The following is a 27,745-nucleotide window of genomic DNA, read 5'->3' on the forward strand; positions in this document are numbered from 1 at the left end:
AGACACCACGAGGAAGTGAGTTTCCACAGTCTGGCACAAAGCGTTTAGTCAGTGTACTGACTGATGTTTTCTTTTTCCTCTTACTGTACGGGCAACAATTTGTATACGTGCCGTTGCTGTTTGTAGAGATTTTGGTTGATTTCATCATAAAGGCAGACGTCAAACGTGAATCTGCATCTCAAAAGTAAAAGCAGGCCCTGCGCTCGGAGGACAAAACAGACAATGATGTCAACAGCACTGATATAATGAAGTAAGAGATTTTCCCTAAACTTATTGTGATAAGTATCTAAGATGTGGAATACTAGCAACTCTGCTCGGTACGCAGCCAAACAAAATTATGAGTTATATACAATTATAGTCATGGAGAAAAATATACTGTATATTGTATTGTGTTAAGTTATTGTATAGATTATTCAATATATTATACAATTATTCAAATAAATATTATTTGAATGGATTTTGTTGTAAAAGCAGGAAGAGGTAAATGTAAATTATAATGTTGTCCGGCTCCAAACAAAGTTTATTTATCAAACCAATGCGTATAGGAAAAGATTTGATGTGGTGTTTTTTAGACAATGTAGCGTAGTGTCATCACTTTGGTCAGAATATTATTATTATTGTTTTTTTGTTTAGTATGTCACTATTTATCATAATTAATACGGTTCGTTGTAAATAAATAAAATGGGATTGTGGTGAGGAAGGCGGGACGAGAGCCGTGACGCGGGGCCGGACACATCCCGCATCTTATCACTCACGCCACCGGCCCCGCGTCACGGCTCTCGTCCCGCCTTCCTCACCACAGGGATAGTTAAATATATGATGTAAAAGCTCATTTTGAGGATATATGAGGTCAAGTCACTGAATGAAGGGATGGTTTAGCTGTGGTGGAAGCTGTTAAGCAGGTCAGCCTTTTTCTGACGAAGCACTTGGTTGCCATAGTAAATCCTTGGAGAAAGAGGTTCACCAGATGAAACTTGAATTTGAATTACTTTACCCAAAAGAGCGTTTGTGAATAAGACAGTAGATGGCGTTCTGTTGTGTTGTAGTACACCTGGTTTTGTGGTGTATAAAGAGCAAATGCACGGTTTACAGGCAACCTGGCCCTGCCTGACACACACATTAACAGTATCCCCCAGACACGAGCGATCGATACACATCTAGATCACAGGATAAAAGGAAATGTTCAGTGGCTTGTTGGAGGCTGTATATGGATCGCGGTCCATTGCACCTAAGCTGGTCTGTAGATACTCTTAAGAATGACTGATGAAACCTCAATTCTCAAGCTGTACACCACAAGAAGACTCTGATTAACAGAAAACAATGGGGGAAACACTGCTGTATTTTCCTTGTGAGGGTTCTTGTTATTCATGTTTGAATGACCATCTTTTGTCCACGGTTTATCGTGTCACTTTTGCTCTTTCCATCTTTAGCACCACATACATTCAAAGACTGTTGTAGTCTGTGTTTACAAATGAGGTAGAATAGAATTAGTCAAAAATAAGCTTGAAACATAAACTGAGATCCGTGTTCATTTTATAACTTGTTTTTGTCTTGTTATTAGTATTATTTGACTTTAATGATATGGGACAAAATATCTCGAAAGTTTACATTTAAGATGATCTACATTCATTTTATTGTCATCATTAAAAAGATGACACTCCCTCCCTTTTGAAAGATGTGTTCGGTCCATAGTTCATACTTTATACATAGTTCATACTTTAATTCATATGATTTTATAGTAATATGTGTTTTTTCAGGAGACAACACTATAAACCCTGTCCACACCAGACACGAACAATGCGACGCTACATGACACGGCAAACCCATTAAGAACAAGGCATTTGTCGCGCTGCATCCAGTGTGAACAAAATGTACATAATTGGAATGATAATATTTTTTTGTCACGTTGGATCGTGCCGTATCACTATGGTGTAGACAGGGTGTACTTTTTGTTAAATTTTTTAAATATTGCTCTTTTGTAAGTCTTTAAATTGCCGTAAATAAAACATAGACAACATTACACAAATTTATAAACCAGACTAAGATGACTTGTTATTCTTTGTGACACAAAGTGAGCCCCACATGTCCAGTTTAGACCTGACTTTTATCAAGGGATACAAGCTTGTTTTACATCCGATTACATACAAATGTTGTGTTTTTGTAAGATTATTCAGTATTTGTATACTGTATTTTCTGTATAGCCTAATGACCTTTTCTGGTTTTCCACGCTGTGCAGGTGAAATTGCTGTCATCACAATATTACGGCTGAAATGCGCTTTTAATCTTCTCTGTTGACAGCATGCATAATAAATACATGCACAAACGTGTTGACCTTCAGAAAGGTCAGCAGAGAAAAAAAGACAACAGCATTACAAGGCTGGAACACATTGTGTGAAATGAGAAAGAGAGCGAGAGAGAGGGAGAGGGGCACAGATGGAGCCAAAACAAGATCAATATACCGATTAGAACTGTAATACGCTAATGCTTTGGTGAACACGCTGATAGAAAAAGCCCATGAGTATAATCAACGTGTAATTCATCTCCCGCTTCCAAAGATTGAAACTGAGACTTATATTTTCTTAAAGATCACATTCCCTTCATGGAAATTAAGTTTTCAAACGTTTGGAAAAAATCTGCAGCATTACCAAAACTCTGTGGAGAGACATGTTTCTGGGACAAATTGGAAAGGCAGGAAACCCCATTTGATGTCTCACACAAACACTTAAAATATTAAATTGATTTGGTTTATTTTTGTCTATAAGTTGTATCTCCAATAGTTTATGATTAATACAGAGGATATTATTTGAGTATTTTATTAAATTTGCCATTACTTCAGTATATTTCTTGATGTTGAGTCGGGCGGTAATTCATTTAAAATGATCTTTCACATTTATTTTAAAAAGATAATTAACATTTTGTGAATATCAATATATTGGTTGTCATTTTTCTTGAAATGTTTGTGTTTACATTGAGTCTCAATACTACTTTTGTTTGTAGACTGGACAAATCTGAGCTCAGTTTAAGACATCATTGAGATCTCTATTATTTGTGAGATTTCTGGCTCTTTTTCTCAAGACAAATATCTGAGAACAAAAGTTTCCATTTGCTCTCCATGTAATCCAATTGATGTCAATGAAAAATAATTGAGACCTAATCGAGATTTTGTGTTTTTTTCTGCATTCACTGTAAAAAAATGCTATACTAGTATGTAGTATTTATGAAATATGTGCGTTTTTACAGTGTGGGTTTATTCAGAGTATTCTGAAAATTCTCTACACAGAACATTAGGATAAAGCCAGTGCGGAGGGCGAGCTGGTGTGTGTCACAGTACAAATGTTTTAATGCTTTTTATCAGATCAGACCACTTAAGAGCAGGAAGGCGGTCGATGGTCCACTCTGATGAAAAGGTAATGTCATTAGTTCAGCCTGTGATTGGCAGATCCAGCCAGAGTGAGGCATCCTGGGATTGATGGAGTGACTGCTGTTGTGCTGTTATGTTGGGCTTCATAACATCACTCATTTGTTTATTAAATATTGATACTGACTGACGCCCTTTCCTGAACACATTAATTTAGTTACTCTTGTCCAACTGAACTCAGAAACACTATGTCATATTGGAATTTGTTTTGGCATAATAGCAGTCGGGTTTAAGGTTCAGCCACTTGGAAACCTGTATCAGAGATGAAAGCCACACGAATCAATAGCTCCAACCAAGACAGAAGCATCAACCACTAATAAAGTTAAAAGTTGCCATCGGCTGGACCATGTTTTCTATTTAATCTCTGATACAAGAGAACAAGCTGGTTGAAAAGTTTTTTTATTTTTTATTGATAGAAACTTAAAGAAGGTGCAATAAGGATAAAAGAATGCAATAGAATAAACTCCTTCTCTTGAGTGTAAAGTATACTATAATGATGGATTGTTCCCTTACTCTTCGTTTCAACGATCTTAGAGACTGGATCTGAAGAGCTGATCGCAGCAAATCTGAAGCTCCTGAGATTTATATTAACAGAGCAAAATCCCTCTCGTTCTATTACTGCAGCCCCCTGAAAACGCTGACTTTAGTAAAAACAGCTCTAATTGAATTAATGCGGCCTTGAGTTGTGTTTCATAGCATTGGGTGTCAAATAATTTTTTGCAAATGCTCTGCTTTCCGTTTATTATGAGTAGGTTTATTAATTGCATGATAATATTTTCTGTGATGGGCACTTTTATTATATTGGCTCCATGTAAGTCTTTCACACAAAGCCCTGTTTGCCCGTCTTGGCACCATTATAACACTGTAGTCCAAAAGCCGTTTTCCTTACCTTTCTACACAAACTTCACAGCAATGATACTTCTTTACAGGGGTGATTTCAGTCGTAGAGAGATATACATTTATAGCATAGCATGAAAGAAATAGTACACATTTGCTTGAAAAAAAATTACATTTAGTTTTTACACTCACCTAAAGGATTATTAGGAACACCTGTTCAATTTCTCATTAATGCAATTATCTAATCAACCAATCACATGGCAGTTGCTTCAATGCATTTTTAGGGGTGTGGTCCTGGTCAAGACAATATCCTGAACGCCAAACTGAATGTCAGAATGGGAAAGAAAGGTGATTTAAGCAATTTTTAGCGTGGCATGGTTGTTGGTGCCAGACGGGCCGGTCTGAGTATTTCACAATCTGCAGTTACTGGGATTTTTTAACGCACAACCATTTCTAGGGTTTACAAAGAATGGTGTGAAAATGGAAAAACATCCAGTATGAGGCAGTCCTGTGGGTGAAAATGCCTTGTTGATGCTAGAGGTCAGAGGAGAATGGGTCGACTGATTCAAGCTGATAGAAGAGCAGCTTTGACTGAAATATACACTCGTTACAACCGAGGTATGCAGCACAGCATTTGTGAAGCCACAACACGCACAACCTTGAGGTGGATGGGCTACAACAGCAGAAGACCCCACCGGGTACCACTCATCTCCACTAGGAAAAAGAGGCTACAATTTGACAGAAAGAATTTGGCGTAAACAGAATGAGAACATGGATCCATCATGCCTTGTTACCACTGTGCAGGCTAATGGTGTGGGGGATGTTTTCTTGGCACACTTTAGGCCCCTTAGTGCCAATTGGGCATTGTTTAAATGCCACGGCCTACCTGAGCATTGTTTCTGACCATGTCCATCCCTTTATGACCATGTACCCATCCTCTGATGGCTACTTCCAGCAGGATAATGCATCATGTCACAAAGCTCAAATCATTTTAAATTGGTTTCTTGAACATGACAATGAGTTCACTGTACCAAAATGGCCCCCACAGTCACCAGATCTAAACCCAATGGAGCATCTTTGGGATGTGGTGGAACAGGAGCTTCGTGCCCTTGATGTGCATCCCACCAATCTCCATCAACTCCACCAACTTTCAGCACTTTGTTGAATCAATGCCACGTAGAATTACGGCAGTTCTGAAGGCGAAAGGGGGGGTCAAACACAGTATTAGTATGGTGTTCCTAATAATCCTTTAGGTGAGTGTACATAATGACAGGTATTTGAATAACAGTAAGATAACTTTGGTATCAGCTCTAAATGTGACAATGAAGAGTGTGCAATGAATTACAATAATTTTACAGACAATGAATTGTGAGCTGCCAATGCATAATGCCATATATGTGAATAGCTGCTGTTCAGATGAAGAAATACTGTACAGCAATATATTTGTTTATATCTAGAAAATATCTAGAATTTTATATGTTTACTCAGAATGCACACACACATTCACATTCTTATGTTTTTCCCAGTAATGGCATTCTTCAGGAAAACTCGACACAGCAAAGCTCTCCTTGTGACGACTGATAGCGTGAACCAAAAACCCAGATAACTGCTTGTCCAGGACCTCCACTACAGCTTTGGCATCTCCTTTCTTGGCAGGACCGTCCATCATGTGTTTTACGCTCTCATCGGGCACGGGCTGCGGGTTGCTGCTGTAGGACACCACCAGATTAGTGTCGTTCCCTTGTGACACTTCAAAATATTTCTGTCCGGCCACACACTGAAAGTTTTGTCCAGCTCTCAAGTCTCTATATTTGCTCATGTTAGTAATGACTCTGATGGACCAGCTCACCCAGTCGTACTTCTTCACCAGGAACTCCAGGAGCTCCTTAGCAAAATCTTGGAGGTTTGAGTCCTCTCTCTCCTTAACAAGCCTGGTGATGTCCAGTTCAGCTTGCTCTGGAAATGAACTCACACATCTCTCGATGGTTTCCTTCATCTTCATCTCAATTTCTTGGATCTTCATGGTCCACTCTTGAATCTTCTCTTGCTCCGCCTCTTCGCCCTGAGTCAGAAAGTAATATCCCAGTAAAGGGATTATTCCCAGGCAGAGAAGCTCCTTCAGTCTAACACAGAAGTCTTCCATCATCCTTCTGTTTCTAGCCTCGTATTCCTCCATAACATCCAGGACTGGCTCACCAAATGTGCCATTTCCCACCAAGGCACCATAAAGAATAAAAAGATTTTTGTCACCTCCAGTTTTAGGAAAATGTTGCAAGAACACACGTTTTCTGACCTCTTTGTACTCTGGTTTGGCCTCCAGTATGTCCATATATTTTCTAAACTGGTTGAGTATATTCTCCTCCACGGAGAAGAATTGACAATCTATGCGTCCTTTCTTAATCTCACAGTTGATGTCTTCCAGTTGAGATGAAAGGACATCCAGTTTGCTCCTCACAGCTAGAAACTGATCTTTCACATAAATTACCTCTTTGCTCTCCACATTGTCCAGAACCAGCCTCAAAACTGGGGCAGCAGCTTCGAAAAGAGGACACAGCTCTCCAACAGCGCTGGCGACCACCTCAGCTCCTCTCTCAAACATCTCCATCACTGCTTCAATGGCCTCTTTCTTCTGGGCTACCACTCTCTCCAGTGGACCGGACATTTTCTAAAAACAAACATTTATCCAGATATGTCTCCATTTAGATATAACAAATTACAGATTTGTTATATTTCAGACAAATGAGTGTGACTTTTGTCACTTGTGACTAAATTCAATGCTTGCTGGTTACTTTTTTCACACAGCCAAGAATGCCGAAAAGCTCAAATTTAGTCATGGAAAATACTATTCAGTTTCAATTCAGTCTTCTCCATTTTAAACAGGCATGCATATTAATGACCAAAACACATTAAAGAAAACCTGCTGTACAGGCCTCATGTAAACGTCATAAGAAATCACATTCAGATCAAAATAATGTTAGTTAAGTAATGCGTATTTAATGTCCCTAAACATCATATGGCGCGTCTCAGTATGTGGTCTACATACTGCGTAAAGGACACACCTAGAAAACACTTTTAGTCATAGATGTTAAAGATGCGCATCACCGCATTTACCCGAACAGAGAAGCTTTAAAACGGGTTCTTCGCGCCTGGCAGGATGGATAGCCGCTGGAAATCTCGACGTGTGTCCGAAATGTAAAAAATTCCCCCTAGGATTTGACTCGAAGATGTTTGTAATGACCTGAGTGAGTGCAATAGAGTGTGTATATGTGTGAGAGAGAGAAAGAGAGAGAGAGAGAGGGGGGGAGAGAGGAGAGTTGCGCGCTTTGAGCATGTTTTGGAAAGCCCTTGGCAACAGTCAGATAAAATATATTTGACTAAATTGGCTACCTTGTTGGTCGTAATTTGACGACAGATTGATCTGCTCTGTGTTGTTTTTTGGTAAAACAATAGCATAATGATTGTTTTTCAAGAGGAACATTGCGCGCAATGCGCAACACGGAGACGCACAACCGGATCACGAGAAACATGCGCAGACATTTTCCAAACAGGGTTGGCAGGTATTTCACTAGCGATTTATTTATTTACGCTTTTGACGAGTGTATATTTTACTATCGTATATGTATGATGTTATTATTTATAGTAGAAATGTGCGTTATGATCCATTCAGGCAGACGAAAATCTCTGTTAATATAATCTGTGCCTGAATGTTACCTTAAAAGGCCGTGTGCTGTTTCATACTTGCAAGCTATACATTTTTAAATCTAGATACATTTGTATAATTTGCGATTTAGTTGTCACTTCATTGACGTTATTCGAGCTGAAAAATATAAATTCAAGCTGATGCATTACATATCTTTTTGGTCGTCCTTAAAATCACATCTTTTAATATCTGCAAAATATAAAGTGGTCGACAATTTTATTTCCTTTAAGTCTAAAATGAACGTTTGGAATTGTCAGTTGTGACCTTGTCGTGGGTGTGAATCCATCATGAGACGGCGAATAATGACCAGCCTATGTTCTCCTGGGATCCAACAGAAAAGGATTTCACTTTTACATTAGGATTTGCATTGTTAACGTTATGCTGTATGATATACACAACCGACACGTGAAACGTTTTTAAAATGTTTTAGAGTTTCATATATAGATTATATGTAGGCTATACATAGAGAAAAGGCCAAACAAATCTTGTCCGAATTAATTTAAGAAACTGTATTTCAGCTTGCATTATTGTACAGGAATCGTCATAATAGCCCTCAACATACTTTGAACTAGAGGTGAACATAGAAATACGCAATACAAAACATTTATTAGACACTTTAATGTTGAATGTTTTGTGGTTTTCAACAGAGTTTCAGTTATGTTGGGGATTTAATGATTGGTTACCATGATTTAAGTTTCTGTAATATTTTGATTGCAATGAGCTGCACATGATTCCAGAACAAACATGTATTTGCCAATAAGCAAACATTTATGTGATTTGTTTTTTCTTTTTCAGATATGTGTATCATGAGTAGCCTACCTCTCAGATCTCACACAGCAACCTTTCGAAGATCTTGCAGTCCAAGACAAAGGAGATGATTTTTCTGTGACGTCACGTGGGGTAAAGTACAACTTTTATAAATAGATTTGTACTGTTGTATGAAATATTTTCTCTTAGAAAAAGAAAGTGGTAACATATTAGTCTTTTGGCAAACCTGTGTTTGTGTTAAAAAATAGGATTTATTTTTGCTATTTTAAAAGATAACCAGTCGATTGTTTTTAGAACATTTACACGGTTTTCTTATATTTGAATTTATTTTATTTAAGACGCTTTCCCCCTGATAGTGTACCGTAGGCTGCCAGCAGGGGCAACCAGAGTGGGTTTAACACTGAACTCAGTTTGTGGTCTTCTACTGACATCTAGCGGTGGAAGAACAAACCATACCCCAATGGCACAATACTGGTTCCCATCTGGTTCTCATCAATCAGACAAAAATTTAAATAAAATATTCCATAATTCATATATTAAATAATCAAATAAAAGGCTATAGGTGCGCTGTTTTGTACCAAATTTTAGGTCCAAGATAATGCAAAAAAATTGTTAAAAGATGATTGACTGACTAAATAATGTAAAGCAGCCAATAAGAGCCGAGAATATATGAAAACTCATAGGGTGATACCTCAAATGTATAAAATAATCTTCACAATTTAAAAACTAAAATATACCTAATATATAATTTTAACATTTATAATATATAACAAATGTATAAATCAATATAAAATTTCTTCATATACTACAATACTATAAGTTCTCCTTTAAACATGCATCAGGCTATGTATGACTCACTCATTAGAAATATCAAGAGTTTATATTGTGGATATTTATTGAAAACTGTAACAGCATTTTACAGACATTATAAGTACTGTATATGACGAATCTTTTGACATTCAAAAAGCATATAAACACAGAATCTTAGGCTATATATAGTATGCTATACATATGCATTTATTGATTTATGGTTAAATAATTTTGTGCAACAAACATGATGATCCAGATGAACTTCAGGCTTTGTTAGACACCGAGCTGCACGTTACGCTCTCTTTTACCATGCTTCAGAAATGAAAGGTTTAAAGAAAAGCTAAAGGAAACACCATCAGTGTAGATCTCCGTTCTTATAATATACTGTCAGAAACTTTGTAACCCTACAGGAAAAAATTTACTGGCGAAAAATACAAAACAATATTCTTTCATAAAAATATAAAAAACACAATATGCATTCACAGACAAACAGATAGACAGATTTTCTTTGTTTTATAACTTTATATATATCAAATAATTGTGTAAAAGCTGACTTCAATACAATGTTTATGGGACACTTGGGTGGGTTAACTGTGTGCATCTCACTTCTTATGCAGTTTATCTTTGCTCTTGCTGTAGATTATACTGTACAGTAGTTTATCTTTTAATAGCGTGATACATTTTGTTTTATAATGTTAAACCGAGCCAGCATAAACCTGTGATTGGAAAAAGCAGATTTACAGAAAAAAAGCCCCGTCACTATGCGTACAACGTACGTCAGCAAAACATGCAGTCATCAAGAACACAATTGCATTAGATGCTTCAGGTTGGTGGTGAAAAGGTCTATTAAAGTGGAAATGGAAAGCAAGACATGCATACAAGAAGGCAACCGAGAGGTTTTTTAAGGCATTGGTTGTGTGTAATAAATCAATTGCACCTCCTCAGCGCCTCCTGCATCTTCTCCTGCACGTTTTTCATCTTCTCTTCCCACTCCTCATTCCGAGCCTCCACATCATCTTCTATGAAGGCATAGTAGCCCATCATCGCAATGAAACCAATGCAGAACAGATAGGCGAGTCGGGTGCAGAGGTTATCCATGACGCTCCGGTCACCATCAGAATGCTTCAAGTACACTTCTAGAATGGGCCGGCTGAAGAGTTTGCGTTTCCCCATCACGCCATCGCAAAGCGTGTGCATGTTTTGGTCTTCGTTGTCATTCATGTAACTTTCTACGAAATCGTCCTTCTTGCGCTGCAGGTGCTCGGGCTTGGCTTCCACGATCTCCATGAATTTGCGGAACTGGTTGCGTAGGTTTTCTTCGATCTGGCCGTACTGTTTGTCAAGCGTCTCCTTCCTGATCTGCTGCAAGGTTTGACGGTTCTGGAGCGAAATATCTTCCAGGGCTCGATTCACGCTTCGGAACTCACGTTTGAGTATCTGGAGATCTTCGTCGTCCACGTGGTTGAGCACCACACGGATGAGAGACCCGGCCACGCCAAAGATGGGATTGACCACCGCTGCAGCTGATGAGATAGTGGCCACGCATTGCAGAACCTTTATAAGACCTCTCTTCAGCTTCTCTGGGTCATCAAAAATCTCATTGTCTGCCATTGCGTCTGGAGAAAGAAGTCTCGATGAGAATTTTTACCTGAAAAAGGTTTTGAGAGAGATTTAGTTGATACATACAGTATAATACATAAATTATATGTATTTTCTAAACAGAGTTGATTTCATTGGCCAACAATAGCCTTTTAGTCTCTGCCAAGTCAGCCAAATTTGCATTTTATGCAAATAAGAGTAATTTCCATATTCACCTGGAGACATGCGAAAATCACAGCCCTTCTGTGTGTTCACATTTAACACACGACAAGAAGAAATACAAAGACTGACTTTCATGAATCGAGGGAAAAATATATATTTATTGAGCACACAAATCAAAGATGGTCCACAAAAAAACCACTCAATTCTATGATAACTGCTAACAACATGGAACGTAAAGATTTAGACATGTTGCTTCTTTGCATTACATTCAGTGACACTATAATGACTCACGTCATGCTTTAAAAAAAGGCTTTGGTTGAGATATATTAAGAGCTTGCATTACAGGAACATAAAGTATTTTTCATGAACAGCTGAGGAAGAATCGACCATTTTATATTTTTCTCGATTCAAACCTGCTTATGACATTCGACAGTTCAGCATAAAATGGATTTGTCTCAGCGCTGTTTCAGTGCATCATCATCCCACCCTCAGTTCTCCTGTTCACATTGGTCCAGAACTTCTTGCATCTTGGTTTGAATATCAATGACCCTTTGGGCCCATTTGTCTCTCACTTGATCCTCGTCATCTTCTGTGACCGAGGTGTAGGCCATCAGCGCTATAAGACCGATGTGGAAAAGGTGAGCCAAGTGCGAGCACCTGGCCTCCATCACGCTTCTGTTCCTGCTGCAGGCCTCCAGGTAGACCTTCAGCATCGGCCTCCCAAACAGAGCCCCGCTGCCCATCACTCCACGATAAAACACGTCCAAGCTCACGTCGCTTTTGACCTTCTTATATGTCTTCACAAATTCATTCATGTGATGCTCTGTTTTGTCGGGGTAAAGCTTTACCTTCTCCACCATGGTGTTAAAGGCTCCGTACTGATGCTTGATGTACTCCTCATATTTACCAAAAGTTTCGTTGATTTCATTGATGCGGATCTGTCGAAGGGTTTTCTTGTTCTTCTCCGAGATGGTTTCCAATGTTTGGTGGATCTGCTCAAAGTCCTTGGCCAGCTCATGGTCCTCCTCAGCCACCAGGCCTTTCCTAACCACTCCAACCACAGAAGTCACAATCCCAAAGAGTGGATCTATAGAGGCGGCAAAGGAGGAGACCTTCTCCACATAGCCCAACACTTTGGCAGCGGTCACTCTGATCTCCTGATTTTTTGCCATCGGTGGGTCTGAACGTTGCTCTTATGGTCCTGTGGGATTCTGAAATGAGAGGAAACGCATGTGCTTAAAAAAATATTTGAAGCATCCTTGGACATTAAAAATGTATATTTTTTCAATCGTAATACAATTCTTTCTTCCATTTATGTTTGGAAGGTTGCTGTCCAGTCCTGAACCTGCTAACATCCCGAGTTGTGATATTTCATATTTACCTTTTAGTCTAAATTTCTTTCTTCTTCTAGTATAAACAATATGGTGCAATGTTTGACGATTAACTTTAAAACTATCAGTAAACAGGTGAAAGTTCACACATTGTGTTTGGCTTACAGGTTTTTGTGCTTTTAAAACTCACAGGATGTAACACTCAAACCTGCACAAAATAAGGGATTAGATTTAACGTACTCTAACGTAAACCGGTTTGTAAAGGAAAACAGTTTGTAATTATACAACTAAAACAATGACTAAGGGCTCTCGGAAACATAGGGTTCGACATATTCAGAAAACCACATTGTCTACATTTCATAATGAATGATGTCATACTCGTGGTTTTACATTAAAGTAAACGAAATACTAAACCACCATCTACGGACTTTCTCTTATAACGTGCAGCTGTCTCTGTGGGCTTTCTAGACTGAATGAATCCTGACTATAGATCAGGCTAACACAGTAAGCCCAAGAGAGAGAGGCTGGATGAAACAGCAAACATTTGATTCAATTACTCCAAACTCATGTCACAAGATGCACGCTCAGTAAAACACGAGAAGCATAAAAATGGGCCAAGCTACGGATCTTACCTGTAATGTGTCTTTAGATGTTTTCTTCCTAATGGTACAGCTGCTGTTTTGAAGCAGCAGCCACCATTTCACTGTCCGCTCTGAGAAACAGTCCCTCCCTCTCTGTCATATAGAGGCAGGATGAGGGAGTGACTCATGCTAAAGCAATGCTCATTGGCTTAAGAGAAGAAAAACACACATGCAGCCTTTCCGCAGTCTCTTTCTGGTGAACACACGCCCTGCGCGGAAAATGGTTGCAATGCTGTTTGCCAAGTTCAGCAAATGGTTGTCCCGTAGTGGCAAGTATGATTAATAATGGAGCCGATGAGCGATTTAAGATACATATAGTACATCGCCGTTGAAAAAAGATGAATCAATTCAGTATTTTAATTTGATTGTCTGAATCTAGGCCAAGACATGAAGGAAAACACTTTGTTCACAAAACAGAAGCAGAACACATTTGAATGCAACTATTGGGTGTTAACGTCGGTATTGACAAATTACAACTTTTCACTTCAAATTCCGAACGTGTTTTAATAATGTTTCAAAAATGTGGTCGCATGTATTTCCTGTTCTGGCCTTTCTGGTTAAGTAAGAAAAATTGTCTTCTAGTGAACCATAAACAAAAGTAAAAATGTGTAGGACGTCATATGTCATTCAAACTATTTATACAATCACAACTGCATTAACATTTCTTGAATGAGGTGCAATCCATAAAAAAATTTGATTATATTCTGTTGTGCCTTTTTTGGTAACAGGCAGTTTACCCCAACACCAGAATACTCTCATTATTTACGGCCCATAAGAATTATGATTTTAGGTGAATTAAGTGTTAAAAATACAGCTGAACTACGAACAATAGATGAACTGATAGGAGAGGCTGTCAACAGCTGTTCGTGTCATCTGTCGATTTAACACTCGTTCATAACAGATGTGATGTAGATGACCCTTGTAGATTGTGTTTGCAAAGTAAACGGTCATATTTGTTTCATCATTACTTACAGAAAATATTCACATGTACCTATAACCATATATAAGTGAAAAATTAACTCTTACAATGCAATTGAAGGATTAATATCCCGAAAGGAGATCTCGGTTTTTCTTTGCAAGACCCTGATAGAACAGAGAAACAAAGATCAGTCAAATCTAGATAGTACGACAAGTTAAAGCTTATTTGGGGCTCAACAATAAGGATAATCTGTAGTTGTGTTAATTTCTTTCTGCAATGAATGGAAAAGAGATTGTCTAAATGATTTGTGACAGTCTTGAAAGCATCAGTTGTAAAAAGGGTTGAAAAATATACACATTATGCAAATCAGTAATGCTTTGCATCCTACTGCATAGTTTCCCACCCAATGTGTGTTGCTCTATAGCTGTCATATATGATGTGAATGCTTTTTTTGTGTAGCCAATAGATAAACAAAAATAAAATCCATTGTGACAAGCCCTGATTTTAGACCAGATGGAAATGTCTATTAATGTCATGACTCACTGGAGAATGTGACTTAGGTTTCTCATGAATATTATTGAGTTAAGGTGTCAAACCACCAAGTGGTTCCTGTAAAACATAAAAGTTAAACTCAAAAGGACATTTAGGGAAGGTACAAGATTCACAATATCTATGCTGAGACCTAATCGTTTCAGATCTTTAGATAACCTCTCCGAAGCCTGTAACAGATATGCTGCTAGCTTTTCAGGTCAGAAGTCATTAAAGGATTAGTTGTATCCAAAAAGCGCTTTTATTGGATGAACACAAAACCAATGTAAGTCGATGGGGACCAACAGTTTTCTGTTACCAACATTCTTCAAACTATCTTCTTTTGTGGTTTGCATAACAAAGAAAGTCATTCATGTTTGAAAACACAAGGGGGCAAGTCAATAATGAACTTTCATTTTGGGGGTGAACTACTCCTTTCATTGTAAAAACGATGTGACCGACAGTTCTATACCAACTTAGTAAACAGCAGAAGGGCATTTACTCAAATATAAACATGGTCTTTGTACACTTCTATTTAATATTCAAAGGTTTAGTGTCACTTAGTTTTCCAACATCAAAAATAAACTTGCTAAAACTCGAAGACAAATTGAAATTGATAGGAATTAAGACTATGTTGAGACTTAAAAGCATACAAAAGAAATGAAACTTATATTTGATCATGTTCAGTGTAGTCACCCTTTGTGTAGAATTGTCATTCTATCGAGTAGCTTTGCAAACAGTATTGGAGTAAAAGAGGAAGAAGTAAAGGAGTTTATACCCACCTCTTATTGGCTTTTCTCTTCGTTATTCTGTCATTTCAAAAACAATTGTATTTGTAAAATTATTTAAGGAAAGAACAATTATATAAATATAGCTGCAAGCAGCAATCATCGGGTTTCGAGGTTAAAGGCAGTCAAAAGCAGTCGTGCATTCATGAACAGGTTAGGGGGTCACACCTCAACACACGCATGAAGGATCAAAGTCCAACACACACAGAAAAATGACAGGTATGAACTCATAGAAACTATGCATGCTTACAGAAACATGCACGTATACTACAAGAATGTTATTTTTCTGACTGTCAAATCATTTGGACAATTCGTTAATGAGTATCCGATTTTCATTGTTGTTGGCTTTTAAATTGAAGAGAAGGTGCTTTCAAACTCAAGAAGTCTGAAGTTCCTGGGCCGAGACGTTTGTTTTCAAAGCGTATCAGAGCCTGTAGATGTATAACCGTTGCATATTTACAGTATTTAGTGCCATTGTTCATGTTATAGCGCCACCTAGTGTCCAATCACCGTGTTATTTTTACAGTGAGCTCAGAGCGATGGTCTACACATATGTGTAAAACCCTGTGAAGCTATCTCAAATCCTTCTCTAACAATGTCCGTTTAAGTGTCATAGGCTCCGCTCAGTTCCGTTTTTGCCCCCCCATCGTGTATGAATATAAATTTCAACTTTTTTTCAATTATTATTTACATTCACACTCCACAGAAGTCATCTGCATTGGTTTGGTTCTGATCGGTTTAAAAACCAAGGACTAGTTCGCGAAAGTAGTTTTTTTCATTATCAGCGATAACTCACGAACCGTTCAATCGACATAAATGGTTCCAGAGGCAAAGTTGTTCAGAATGAGAAGAGCTATCATATGATGTAAATAGTTTGGGTATATGTCAAATGTCACGTGATACACAATTGTTTAAGTAATGAAATACGCGTCAATTTAGCCATTTCTACTGGTCTAGCGCCACCTAGTGTCCAAACGCCACCTTCTTTTGTAGGTGACCTCAGAGTGATGGTCTACACATATGTTCCAAGCCCCATGATGATGTCTTCATGCGTTCTGGATTTATGGCCATTTTAATGTGATAGGCTCCGCACAGTTCAGTTTTTGCCCCCCCCCTACCGTGTATGAATACAAATTACAACTTTTTTTCAATTAATATTTACATTCACACTCCACAGAAGTCATCTGCATTGGTTTGGTTCCGATCGGTTTAAAAACCAAGGACTAGTTCGCGAAAGTAGGTTTTTAACATCATCAGCAATAACTCACGATCCGTTTGATCGACAGAAGCATGTCCAGAGGCAAAGTTGTTCAGAATGAGAAGAGCTATCATATGATGTAAATAGTTTGAGTATATGTCAAATGTCACGTGATACACTTAAACAGTGCTTACACTTAAACAGTGCAAGTTTAAGCACTGCAAAACGTTTTTTCGCCCCCAGTGGCCGAATGAGTTCATATTTCTTACAGACCTTCAGGACCACGAGTCGAACAAGCCCAGCGAGTGTCGTTTCGATCGGCCCCCGTTAACCCTGTCTAATGAGTGCTCAAAATTTATTGGCCGATGGCGGCCATGTTTTTTGAGAAACGCCAAAGTCCTTTTATACAGTCATGGTGCATGACACAAAGACACACCATACCAAATAATAAGTCGATCGGGCAAACGGTTGTGTAGTTATAGCCCTTTTCAAGTTCTTTGCTATTATAGCGCCACCTAGTGGCCAAACACCGAGTCTTTTTTATTGTGACCCCGGACTGAGGGTCTACACATACGGTCTAAGCCCCGTAAAGATAGCTCAAATGGTTCACGAGTTATGGTCATTTTAGTGAAACTGGCTACTTCCGGTTTTGATGTTTTGATTCCCCCTAGCAAACCTGAATCGAAATTTCAACTTCATTTCAATGAATATTTACATTTACTTTCCACAGAATTCATCAGCGTTGGTTTGGTTCCGATCGGGCAAAATCCAGGCACTAGTTCATTTTTTTTTTTTCATAAAATGCAAATTAGCGGGAAAATTTGCATACCGGAAATGAAATCGGAGATAGAAATTTTTTAAGTTTGGAGCCAAGGATTCCAATGATACCAAACATTTTGTTGTGCGACATCCGGTTTACGAGAATTGAGCTCAAACGCATTGGCTATCGCTATAGCGCCACCTATGGGCCGATTTGGCTGGCTCCGAGTATCTGAGTAGCGTGCAAGACTACTTCCATCCGACAAAGTCTCGAGTTTCTAAGACTTACGGTTTGGGCTGGGCAATGCGTTTTATGGCGGAAGAATAATAATAAGAAGAATAAAAATCCATACAAAAACAATAGGTTTTCAGCACTTCGTGCTCGAAACCCTAATAATAAAACCCACAAATACAATACGTTTCTAGCGCTACGCGCTCAAACCCTAATAAGAAGAAGAATAAAAATCCTTACAAAAACAATAGGTTTTCAGCACTTCGTGCTCGAAACCCTAATAATAAGAAGAAGAAGAATAAAAATCCTTACAAAAACAATAGGTTTTCAGCACTTCGTGCTCGAAACCCTAATAATAAAACCCACAAATACAATACGTTTCTAGCGCTACGCGCTCAAACCCTAATAAGAAGAAGAATAAAAATCCTTACAAAAACAATAGGTTTTCAGCACTTCGTGCTCGAAACCCTAATAAGAAGAAGAAGAAGAATAAAAATCCTTACAAAAACAATAGGTTTTCAGCACTTCGTGCTCGAAACCCTAATAAGAATAATAATAATAAGAAGAATAAAAATCCTTACAAAAACAATAGGTTTTCAGCACTTCGTGCTCGAAACCCTAATAATAAAACCCACAAATACAATACGTTTCTAGCGCTACGCGCTCGAACCCTAATAAGAAGAAGAATAAAAATCCTTACAAAAACAATAGGTTTTCAGCACTTCGTGCTCGAAACCCTAATAAAAGCTACAAATACAATAGGTTTCTAGCCCTACGGGCTCGAACCCTAATTAAAGGCAGTCAAAAGCAGTCGTGCATTCATGAACAGGTTAGGGGGTCACACCTCAACACACGCATGAAGGATCAAAGTCCAACACACACACACGCAAAGAAAAATGACAGGTATGAACTCTATGAAACTATGCATGCTTACAGAAACATGCACGTAAACTACAAGAATGTTATTTTTCTGACTGTCAAATCATTTGGACAATTCGTTGTAAAAACGATGTGACATACAGTTCTATACCAGCAATTATCGGGTTTCGAGGTTAAAGGCAGTCAACGTGGCAGGTGGGGCGCGCCAAACGGGAGGAAATGTTCCTTTGTATGCCTTATATGGAAACGTGAGATCAAATCTTCCGGAATTTTGTATTCATGGTTACAAATGAAATTGTAGTGAGGTCGGCGGGGCGAGAGCCGGGATTCGAGGCCGGTGCGTGAATGATAACGGTCTGGTATCACGGATGGAGATTTCAACTTTATTTCAATGAATATTTACATTTACTTTCCACAGAATTCATCAGCGTTGGTTTGGTTCCGATCGGGCAAAATCCAGGCACTAGTTCATTTTTTTTTTTTCATAAAATGCAAATTAGCGGGAAAATTTGCATACCGGAAATGAAATCGGAGATAGAATTTTTTTAAGTTTGGAGCCAAGGATTCCAATGATACCAAACATTTTGTTGTGCGACATCCGGTTTACGAGAATTGAGCTCAAACGCATTGGCTATCGCTATAGCGCCACCTATGGGCCGATTTGGCTGGCTCCGAGTATCTGAGTAGCGTGCAAGACTACTTCCATCCGACAAAGTCTCGAGTTTCTACGACTTACGGTTTGGGCTGGGCAATGCGTTTTATGGCGGAAGAATAATAATAAGAAGAATAAAAATCCTTACAAAAACAATAGGTTTTCAGCACTTCGTGCTCGAAACCCTAATAATAAAACCCACAAATACAATACGTTTCTAGCGCTACGCGCTCAAACCCTAATAAGAAGAAGAATAAAAATCCTTACAAAAACAATAGGTTTTCAGCACTTCGTGCTCGAAACCCTAATAAGAAGAAGAAGAATAAGAAGAATAAAAATCCTTACAAAAACTATAGGTTTTCAGCACTTCGTGCTCGAAACCCTAATAATAATAATAATAAGAAGAAGAATAAAAATCCTTACAAAAACAATAGGTTTTCAGCACTTCGTGCTCGAAACCCTAATAAGAAGAAGAAGAAGAAGAATAAAAATCCTTACAAAAACAATAGGTTTTCAGCACTTCGTGCTCGAAACCCTAATAAGAATAATAAGAAGAAGAATAAAAATCCTTACAAAAACAATAGGTTTTCAGCACTTCGTGCTCGAAACCCTAATAAGAATAATAATAATAAGAAGAATAAAAATCCTTACAAAAACAATAGGTTTTCAGCACTTCGTGCTCGAAACCCTAATAATAAAACCCACAAATACAATACGTTTCTAGCGCTACGCGCTCGAACCCTAATAAGAAGAAGAATAAAAATCCTTACAAAAACAATAGGTTTTCAGCACTTCGTGCTCGAAACCCTAATAAGAAGAAGAAGAAGAAGAATAAAAATCCTTAAAAAAACAATAGGTTTTCAGCACTTCGTGCTCGAAACCCTAATAAAAGCTACAAATACAATAGGTTTCTAGCCCTACGGGCTCGAACCCTAATTAAAGGCAGTCAAAAGCAGTCGTGCATTCATGAACAGGTTAGGGGGTCACACCTCAACACACGCATGAAGGATCAAAGTCCAACACACACACACGCAAAGAAAAATGACAGGTATGAACTCTATGAAACTATGCATGCTTACAGAAACATGCACGTAAACTACAAGAATGTTATTTTTCTGACTGTCAAATCATTTGGACAATTCGTTGTAAAAACGATGTGACATACAGTTCTATACCAGCAATTATCGGGTTTCGAGGTTAAAGGCAGTCAACGTGGCAGGTGGGGCGCGCCAAACGGGAGGAAATGTTCCTTTGTATGCCTTATATGGAAACGTGAGATCAAATCTTCCGGAATTTTGTATTCATGGTTACAAATGAAATTGTAGTGAGGTCGGCGGGGCGAGAGCCGGGATTCGAGGCCGGTGCGTGAATGATAACGAGCGCCATCTGTACGCGCACCGGTCTGGTATCACGGATGGAGATTGTGAAGCATAAGTGGACGAACGACCGGACCGTCAGCGAGAGAGGACCAGGCCCGGAAAATGTGTTTGTGTTTTGTCTTTTACGTCCTTGTTTATTTGATTTGATTAAATATGTTAAATGTTCGCCGGTTCCCGCCTCCTTCCTTCCCTTCATGGAACTTTACACTGGTGTCGAAACCCAATAGTACGGTGCGCGTACAGCTGACGCTCGTTATCATTCACGCACCGGCCTCGAAACCCGGCTCTCGTCCCGCCTACCTCGCTACAGAATTTTTTAACGGTATCCGGTTTGGTCCCATATGGGATATTATTTCCGTGCCCCTGCAGATAAACTCCCAGATATGAGATTTAGAATGTTCAGTGACTGCCAGATTCGTTGGTTTGCGCTGAGCCAGAGACGGACGAGCTCAGCGCTGTCATATATCACAACTATGCAGTGTTTTCCACCTAATAATGTTTATTTTAGGTTTCAGCCATTTAAATACACATAAGCACTAGTAAAACAATACATTTGGAGTTTGTAAGATACACACTCATGTCTGTGGAAGCAGCAATAACAATCTATTAAAATATAATTTGACGACGCGTGTTATTCACATCAGACAAACATAGTGGAAGTAACTATAAAGTTTACAAGAGTTAAAGTTCTAGGAGTTCACCGGCCACTTTCTTGCATGTATTTCGGGAGAAACTGATGACAGACAAAACTGAACTGCTTTGCAAAGAAACATGGTTGCACCCGTCTCATAGATCAAGATTATTTATTAATGACCAAACACACTCACTTACACATTTTTGAGAATCGGAATATCAGATAGTTGATGACGTGGTAAGCAAGTTTGTGAATATTTTGAAATAAAAAAGGAAATTAAGGCGTGGCTGCGGTGTGTCACGTGACAAATATGACGCGTCGCCATGGAAACATTAAGGGGGAATCATTACTAGTCTACATGGAGTCTATATTAAAAGACCCCGAGAAAAATATAACCTGGAACCGAAGTGCCAAAATAACGTGACATCGGCATATTAATTGTAACGGAACAAACTTTCGCGGCCATATTTAAATGTTTTTTTTTACAGATTTCAAAATGGCACTTTTATATCTTTTCTATTTTTGAAATTAGTACTGCACAGCTGCACTTTTATTTCTCAATTTTTTTATTTCATGAAAGTTATTATGACACAGCTGCACTTTTATTTTCTTTATTTTAGAACTTTCTGTTATTTGATGTATATAGTTTGTATTTTAGATACAACTTATTACTCTGATACTACTTTTTAGTTCAATAAATTGGAACATGTTAAGCTTGTTGCGCATTTCATTAGCATTGTGTTGGGGCGATGGGGGCAGGTGGGGCTTGAAAATTCCCCCTTGTCTAAAGTGGGGAATGACCAAAATAGTTTGAGAACCACTGGGTTAGAGGGTCACACCTCAACACACGCATGAAGGATCAAAGTCCAACACACACACACACAGAAAAATGACAGGTATGAACTCATAGAAACTATGCATGCTTACAGAAACATGCACGTATACTACAAGAATGTTATTTTTCTGACTGTCAAATCATTTGGACAATTCGTTAATGAGTATCCGATTTTCATTGTTGTTGGCTTTTAAATTGAAGAGAAGGTGCTTTCAAACTCAAGAAGTCTGAAGTTCCTGGGCCGAGACGTTTGTTTTCAAAGCGTATCAGAGCCTGTAGATGTATTACCGTTGCATATTTACAGTATTTAGTGCCATTGTTCATGTTACAGCGCCACCTAGTGTCCAATCACCGTGTTATTTTTACAGTGAGCTCAGAGCGATGGTCTACACATATGTGTAAAGCCCCGTGAAGCTATCTCAAATCCTTCTCTAACAACGTCCGTTTAAGTGTCATAGGCTCCGCTCAGTTCCGTTTTTGCCCCCCCACCGTGTATGAATATAAATTTAAACTTTCTTTCAATGATTATTTACATTCACACTCCACAGAAGTCATCTGCATTGGTTTGGTTCTGATCGGTTTAAAAACCAAGGACAAGTTTGTGAAAGTAGGTTTTTGACATTATCAGCGATAACTCACGATCCATTTGATCGACAGAAGCATGTCCAGAGGCAAAGTTGTTCAGAATGAGAAGAGATATCATATGATGTAAATAGTTTGGGTATATGTCAAATGTCACGTGATACACAATTGTTTATGCACTCTAAAACCGTTACTTCGGTGCCAAACACTGAGTCTTTTTTATTGTGACCCCGGACTGAGGGTCTACATATACGGTCTAAGCCCCGTGAAGATAGCTCAAACGGTTCACGAGTTATGGTCATTTGAGTGAAATAGGCTACTACCGGTTCAGACGTTTTGGCGCCCCCTAGCGACCCTGAATCGAAATTTCATTTCTTTTTATGATTATTCATATTCACACTCCACAGAATTCATCACGTTGGTTTGGTTCCGATCGGGCAAAAATCCAGGGACTAATTCATTTTTTTTTCATAAAATGCAAATTAGCGGAAGAATTTGCATACCGGAAATGAAATCGGAGATATACGAAAAATAATAATAAGAAGAATAAAAATCCTTACAAAAACAATAGGTTTCAGCACTTCGTGCTCGAAACCCTAAAAAACGAATTTCAGGCATTTAAGCATATGCCTTACTCAAGTGGCCTAAACTTTAGTGTATCTTTTGCCATCGACCCCCTGCTGAAGTCACAGGTATTTTTCCTGATCCATCCAGAGGGGGCAGTAATTTACATTTTCAGATGTTTCATAAAAAAACATCAGACAGTGACTAAATGTGACAGGGTGCCATTGACTGATGCATCAAAGACACGATTTTAACCCTTTAACTGCTGGGTGTTTTTAGGTTCTAAATAAAAGAGCTGAGACAATCCTCCATTATTATGGTTAACATAAGTTACATTTGACTTATTTGATATAATGCAACTATTTTTGTAATTAGTCAGGACTATATATGATGTGAAAGACTATGCAGGTAAGATACAAAACAATATGAAGATGAAATGGCTAATATCCTTACTTAAAGGGTTAATTTGTCAAACTAAACCTGTACCACCACCAGCACCAAACAGTGTCTGTGGATGTTATAAACATGACCACTCAAAAGCTGTGTTGTGCTTAAAACAAGTGCTAGTTTAGACAAGTACTAGTTTTGGCCAAGTTAAGAGACTACAGTCAAAGAAAGAGTCATCTATACTCTGTGCTTAACTGGATAAAAAACAGCTGCAAGTAAAATACATGACTAAACTGAAAGGTTTAAACAGTCTAGGTCTAGGATGAACCTTAGGCCAGAGTCGGATATCTTTTTAATTTCAATCCAATAACCTATACTTGAAGCATTCATTTGTAACTGATAATTATTCATTACAGTTTCGTTCGGAAACAGTTTGAAATGCTTAAGCTGTTAAGCACAATGATCAATAATGCCGTGTGTCGTCTGATTCAGGAAGTGACAGCTCTCACTGCTCCGAGGAGCGGCCATCTTTAAAACACCATGAATTCACTTTGACAAGTGAATCTGTTAAAAATCTCATTTTAAAAACGCACAAAACACACAAGAAAGCATATAAAATGCATGATAACAGCACATTTAAATGCTTTTTATTCTTTATGGACCATTATTAACCGTTTTTTCTCTTTCTTTCTCAGAGACTGTTTGGGGCACTTCCCTTGGCCCATGGTCCAAGACAAAACAACAACTGGGCAATTTAAGCCAAAACATTCAAATACAACATACTCATGTGTTTTCTCAATTCATGTGAGTATTTCAAAGAGTTTAAAGCCCCACTAAAGTGGATTATTTGAAGCTAGATGCTGTCTGCCCTGTTATAGCTCCCCCTAGCAGCACCCTGCATGTTTCCTTGTTCATGCTAAGCAAGATATCCATTTCCAACCCTGTACAGACACCATGTAGGAGATGTAAAAATCTATATACAGGCAAATATAAGAAACAATGTGCATCTAAACAATGCCATCCATCCATTAGGGACCTTCCCATTGGAAAACATAGCTCCTCTTACCTTTTTGGATTGCTACCACTCTCTCAAAAGTCCCAATCCCGACTGCACTTCTTCTTCCCAGCAATCTTTGCAATGGAGTCTCTACCATTTAGGCTCAATGTGGAGGGGTGTTCAGATTGGACTATGCCATTTTGCTGGTTTAGAGAGGCCCCTGGTGCATCCAAAAGGGCCCTTTAGACACCATTTGAGTGCAAGTCTTCACTTGCCCCATTGCAGTGGCATTTATGAAGCCCTATTGACCAGCCCCCTCCTCAAGCCTCAGATGACCTCCCCTAGTGACATTCAAATATTCCAGCCTTCCAACAGCCAGACAGTATGATACAGAGAACCAACTGTCATTCTGGAGGCAGCTGAGAGCGTAAAGTGTCTCCAAAGAGGCCAGCTGCCAACATTGCCTTTGGTTACAATAGATAAAAAACGATTTGTGGAGGATATTTTATTTAAATCTAAATCAAAATAAAATAATGAGTGTTGGAATAAACCAAATTTATGAAAATGGGTCATTTAAATATGAGTCATCCACTGCGCATACAGGACCAGAGTTGGGAACGAAGCCTCTCTGATGGCTTGGATATGTGTCCAAAAAAGAGACGTGTTCGCAACATTAAATGAATAAACTGTAATGGCTCTTTTTAGCTAAATAAAAAAATTATATTAAGGGTTAATGGCTAACAGGGATAGATGTTCTGATTCGAAATGGATTAGTGTTGAAGCAATGGTTTATATCATTATGAAAAGCCTCTTTGTCATCATCATACACACAGACCTTCTCTTCCACACACACTCCTCCTTTGAGGACAATAAACATTCTCCAAAACTGAACTTTTCCATTCTCTTTTATGTATAGAGAATCCACAGCCAACACAACATTTAACAATTATGAAATTAATATTCACTGCACGTTTAAGTAACAATGAGTGTAACGAGGGCATGCTACAATGGTGCATGTATTCACTTACAAGTACTGTAGCAACTTTGCATGTGGTCTTTACAAAAGACAACGAAAACCAGTGCAAACACGAAATATATGGTTACTGTAAAGTGATATGACTATTGCTCTGAGATCCAACTATAACGTGCATAACTCCAGCAGTGGCAAACGAGAATAGATGCGCAAAGATGCGAGTTCTCTGAAAATCTGCAAGAGGTTGAGTGAGATGCGTATATTTACACAATGTAGCCTACAACACGACTTGTAGCTTTTATATGCTTTGTAACTTCGATTACATTTCAACGTTATTTGAAACTGAGCACCAAATCTACGCTATACAGACCTCGCGTTTGGAAATGCGCATGTCGTGTGTCGAGATCATGCCACATAAGAGCGTTAGACCTGTTTATACAACACGCACGTTAATATGACGAAGCAGTAGGGGATATATTACTGTACAATATCTTTATGAATGCTTGGATGCAATAGACCAAAGAACAGAGAAGTGCTTACCAGCGTCGTGCAAAAACAGCCAGGTGCGCAAAGCAGATCGCAGCTATTTGGGGGGGCCGATTGTTTTGTTTAGCCTGCTGTTTGTCTAATATCAAACGCACTAAAACTCACAAATACATAAATGAAATACCACAAGGCAAGGATGTATCCGGTTTGATCAACAATGCGTACTTCTACAATCCAATAATGATTGTAGGGCTATTTTTAGACAGGCACCGCTGGCCGACGCTGTGTTATCATAACAAACAATACTGTTGTGGATCACTAAACAACTGTCCTGCCTTTAAAACACCCGAAACAGGGTAATGTCGTATTATCCATGTGACGCTAAGAATTAGGATAACGTTGTAGGAGATTCTTTTTATTTTTAGGCTATTTTGTTGGCGGAGGCATATTGCGCACAGTCAAATGTCGACATTTCATCGTTGTTTTATTTGTCTGTTTTAACTTAGTTGGGCTGTTATGAAGATGCGATGTCATAAAAGAAACGTGTCCCATGTAAATAAGGTAAAAAGCAAAGCAATTTTAATGTGAAGTTTTTATTAAATATATCATTTATTTTTCATTCATTTAAATTTTAGGAACAAAATGGAGTGAAATAAAGTGTAGCATATCTGCATATGAAACTGGTTTGTTTGATTTGTCTTTCTGCTATGTGTCATAGCCACTTCTCAAGGTTCCTATTATGGATGCACCCCAATATCGGTAGGCCTACTCCTACTCCATCTTTTAAATAAGGTATCGGTGCATCCCTAGTTCCAATAATCACAGCCACCCTTTAAAGATCCACGGAAGTGCTTTGATATGTGCATCTAGTTTTAATGGCGTTGACAGTTCAAGTGCTTTCTCTCCTAGGAATATCCATTGGCATGTATTTTTCCCCAACGCCTGGAATTTGACGAGACGCTGAAGTGTAGTATGTCGTCATATACAGTAAATGGTTCTTCCATATTTTTGGAAGTGAGAGCCTGTACATTTTCAGAATCAGAATCAAAGCTTTATTGCCAAGTGTGCTTGGACACACAAGAAATTTGTTTTAGTGACAGAAGCTTCCAATGCACATACTGGTTAAAAAAGTGACAAGGCACAGGTAACAAAACGTAATAAAGCAATAAGCCCCAAGAAGCCGTGGGTTACCCGGGTATTTTATAACGGCTTAGATCTCCGCTCAACCAATCAGAATCAAGGACCAGAACTGACCGTTTTATAAAAAAATTATATGTGAGAGACAATACACATTTGACAAAAAATGACAATATTAGACAAAATGACGAGAGGCAGTATATGTACAAATGCGCTATATACAAATTAAACTGTGTTATAAGTTATGCAGGGGAATATTATATCAATAACATAAGTACAGGCTTTTGAATGTTTATCTTCTAAAGTTTTAGAGCACACTATGGTTTATAGATATCTTTACACTTAAAGCCAAAACAAACGTTTGATTTCATGGAGACTTTAGTTGAAATCAAACTATTTTTGTTTTTTTATCAATTTCCAAATTGTATTATAGAGCTGTCAAAGGAAGGACTTAGTTGAAGGACTAGTAGAAATATTAACTAATCAACTAGTGCTTAGTAGCCTATTTGCATTTACAGTATTCATTGCACAAGCCTTTATTTTTAACAGA

The 27,745-nt window shown here is 38.4% G+C and overlaps 3 protein-coding genes and 1 long non-coding RNA gene across 8 annotated transcripts; 1 reads left to right on the plus strand and 3 right to left on the minus strand.

Annotated features, from left to right (window-relative positions):
• Window positions 1–25,488, plus strand: LOC306902061. Its single transcript, XR_013787404.1, has 3 exons — window positions 1–250; window positions 8,751–8,855; window positions 24,298–25,488. It is a non-coding gene; the product is annotated as an uncharacterized lncRNA (long non-coding RNA).
• rpz6 (rapunzel 6) lies at window positions 5,736–6,917 on the minus strand (the record flags this gene model as incomplete). The annotated part of the gene is made up of 1 exon (XM_079470337.1): window positions 5,736–6,917. One exon carries the CDS (start codon window positions 6,915–6,917, stop codon window positions 5,736–5,738), a length of 1,182 nt encoding a protein of 393 aa, XP_079326463.1.
• Window positions 9,596–26,370, minus strand: rpz (rapunzel; the record flags this gene model as incomplete). Of its 5 annotated transcripts, XM_079470348.1 has the most annotated exons (4): window positions 9,596–11,181; window positions 14,293–14,349; window positions 15,496–15,522; window positions 24,669–24,712. In XM_079470348.1, one exon carries the CDS (start codon window positions 11,142–11,144, stop codon window positions 10,461–10,463), a length of 684 nt encoding a protein of 227 aa, XP_079326474.1. In that variant the 3' UTR covers window positions 9,596–10,460. The 5 variants fall into 5 exon arrangements, with proteins under 5 accessions (XP_079326474.1, XP_079326470.1, XP_079326472.1 ...); XM_079470344.1 differs by lacking the exon at window positions 15,496–15,522 and having other exon boundaries at window positions 9,596–11,149; window positions 24,669–24,756; XM_079470346.1 differs by lacking the exon at window positions 15,496–15,522 and having other exon boundaries at window positions 24,669–24,730.
• Window positions 11,783–12,466, minus strand: rpz2 (rapunzel 2; the record flags this gene model as incomplete). The annotated part of the gene is made up of 1 exon (XM_079470349.1): window positions 11,783–12,466. One exon carries the CDS (start codon window positions 12,464–12,466, stop codon window positions 11,783–11,785), a length of 684 nt encoding a protein of 227 aa, XP_079326475.1.
• Window positions 26,371–27,745: the final 1,375 nt, after the last annotated feature.

The sequence above is a fragment of the Barbatula barbatula genome, assembly GCF_947034865.1.
Source record: "Barbatula barbatula genome assembly, chromosome: 12".
In the NCBI taxonomy this organism is placed as follows: Eukaryota; Metazoa; Chordata; class Actinopteri; order Cypriniformes; family Nemacheilidae; genus Barbatula; species Barbatula barbatula.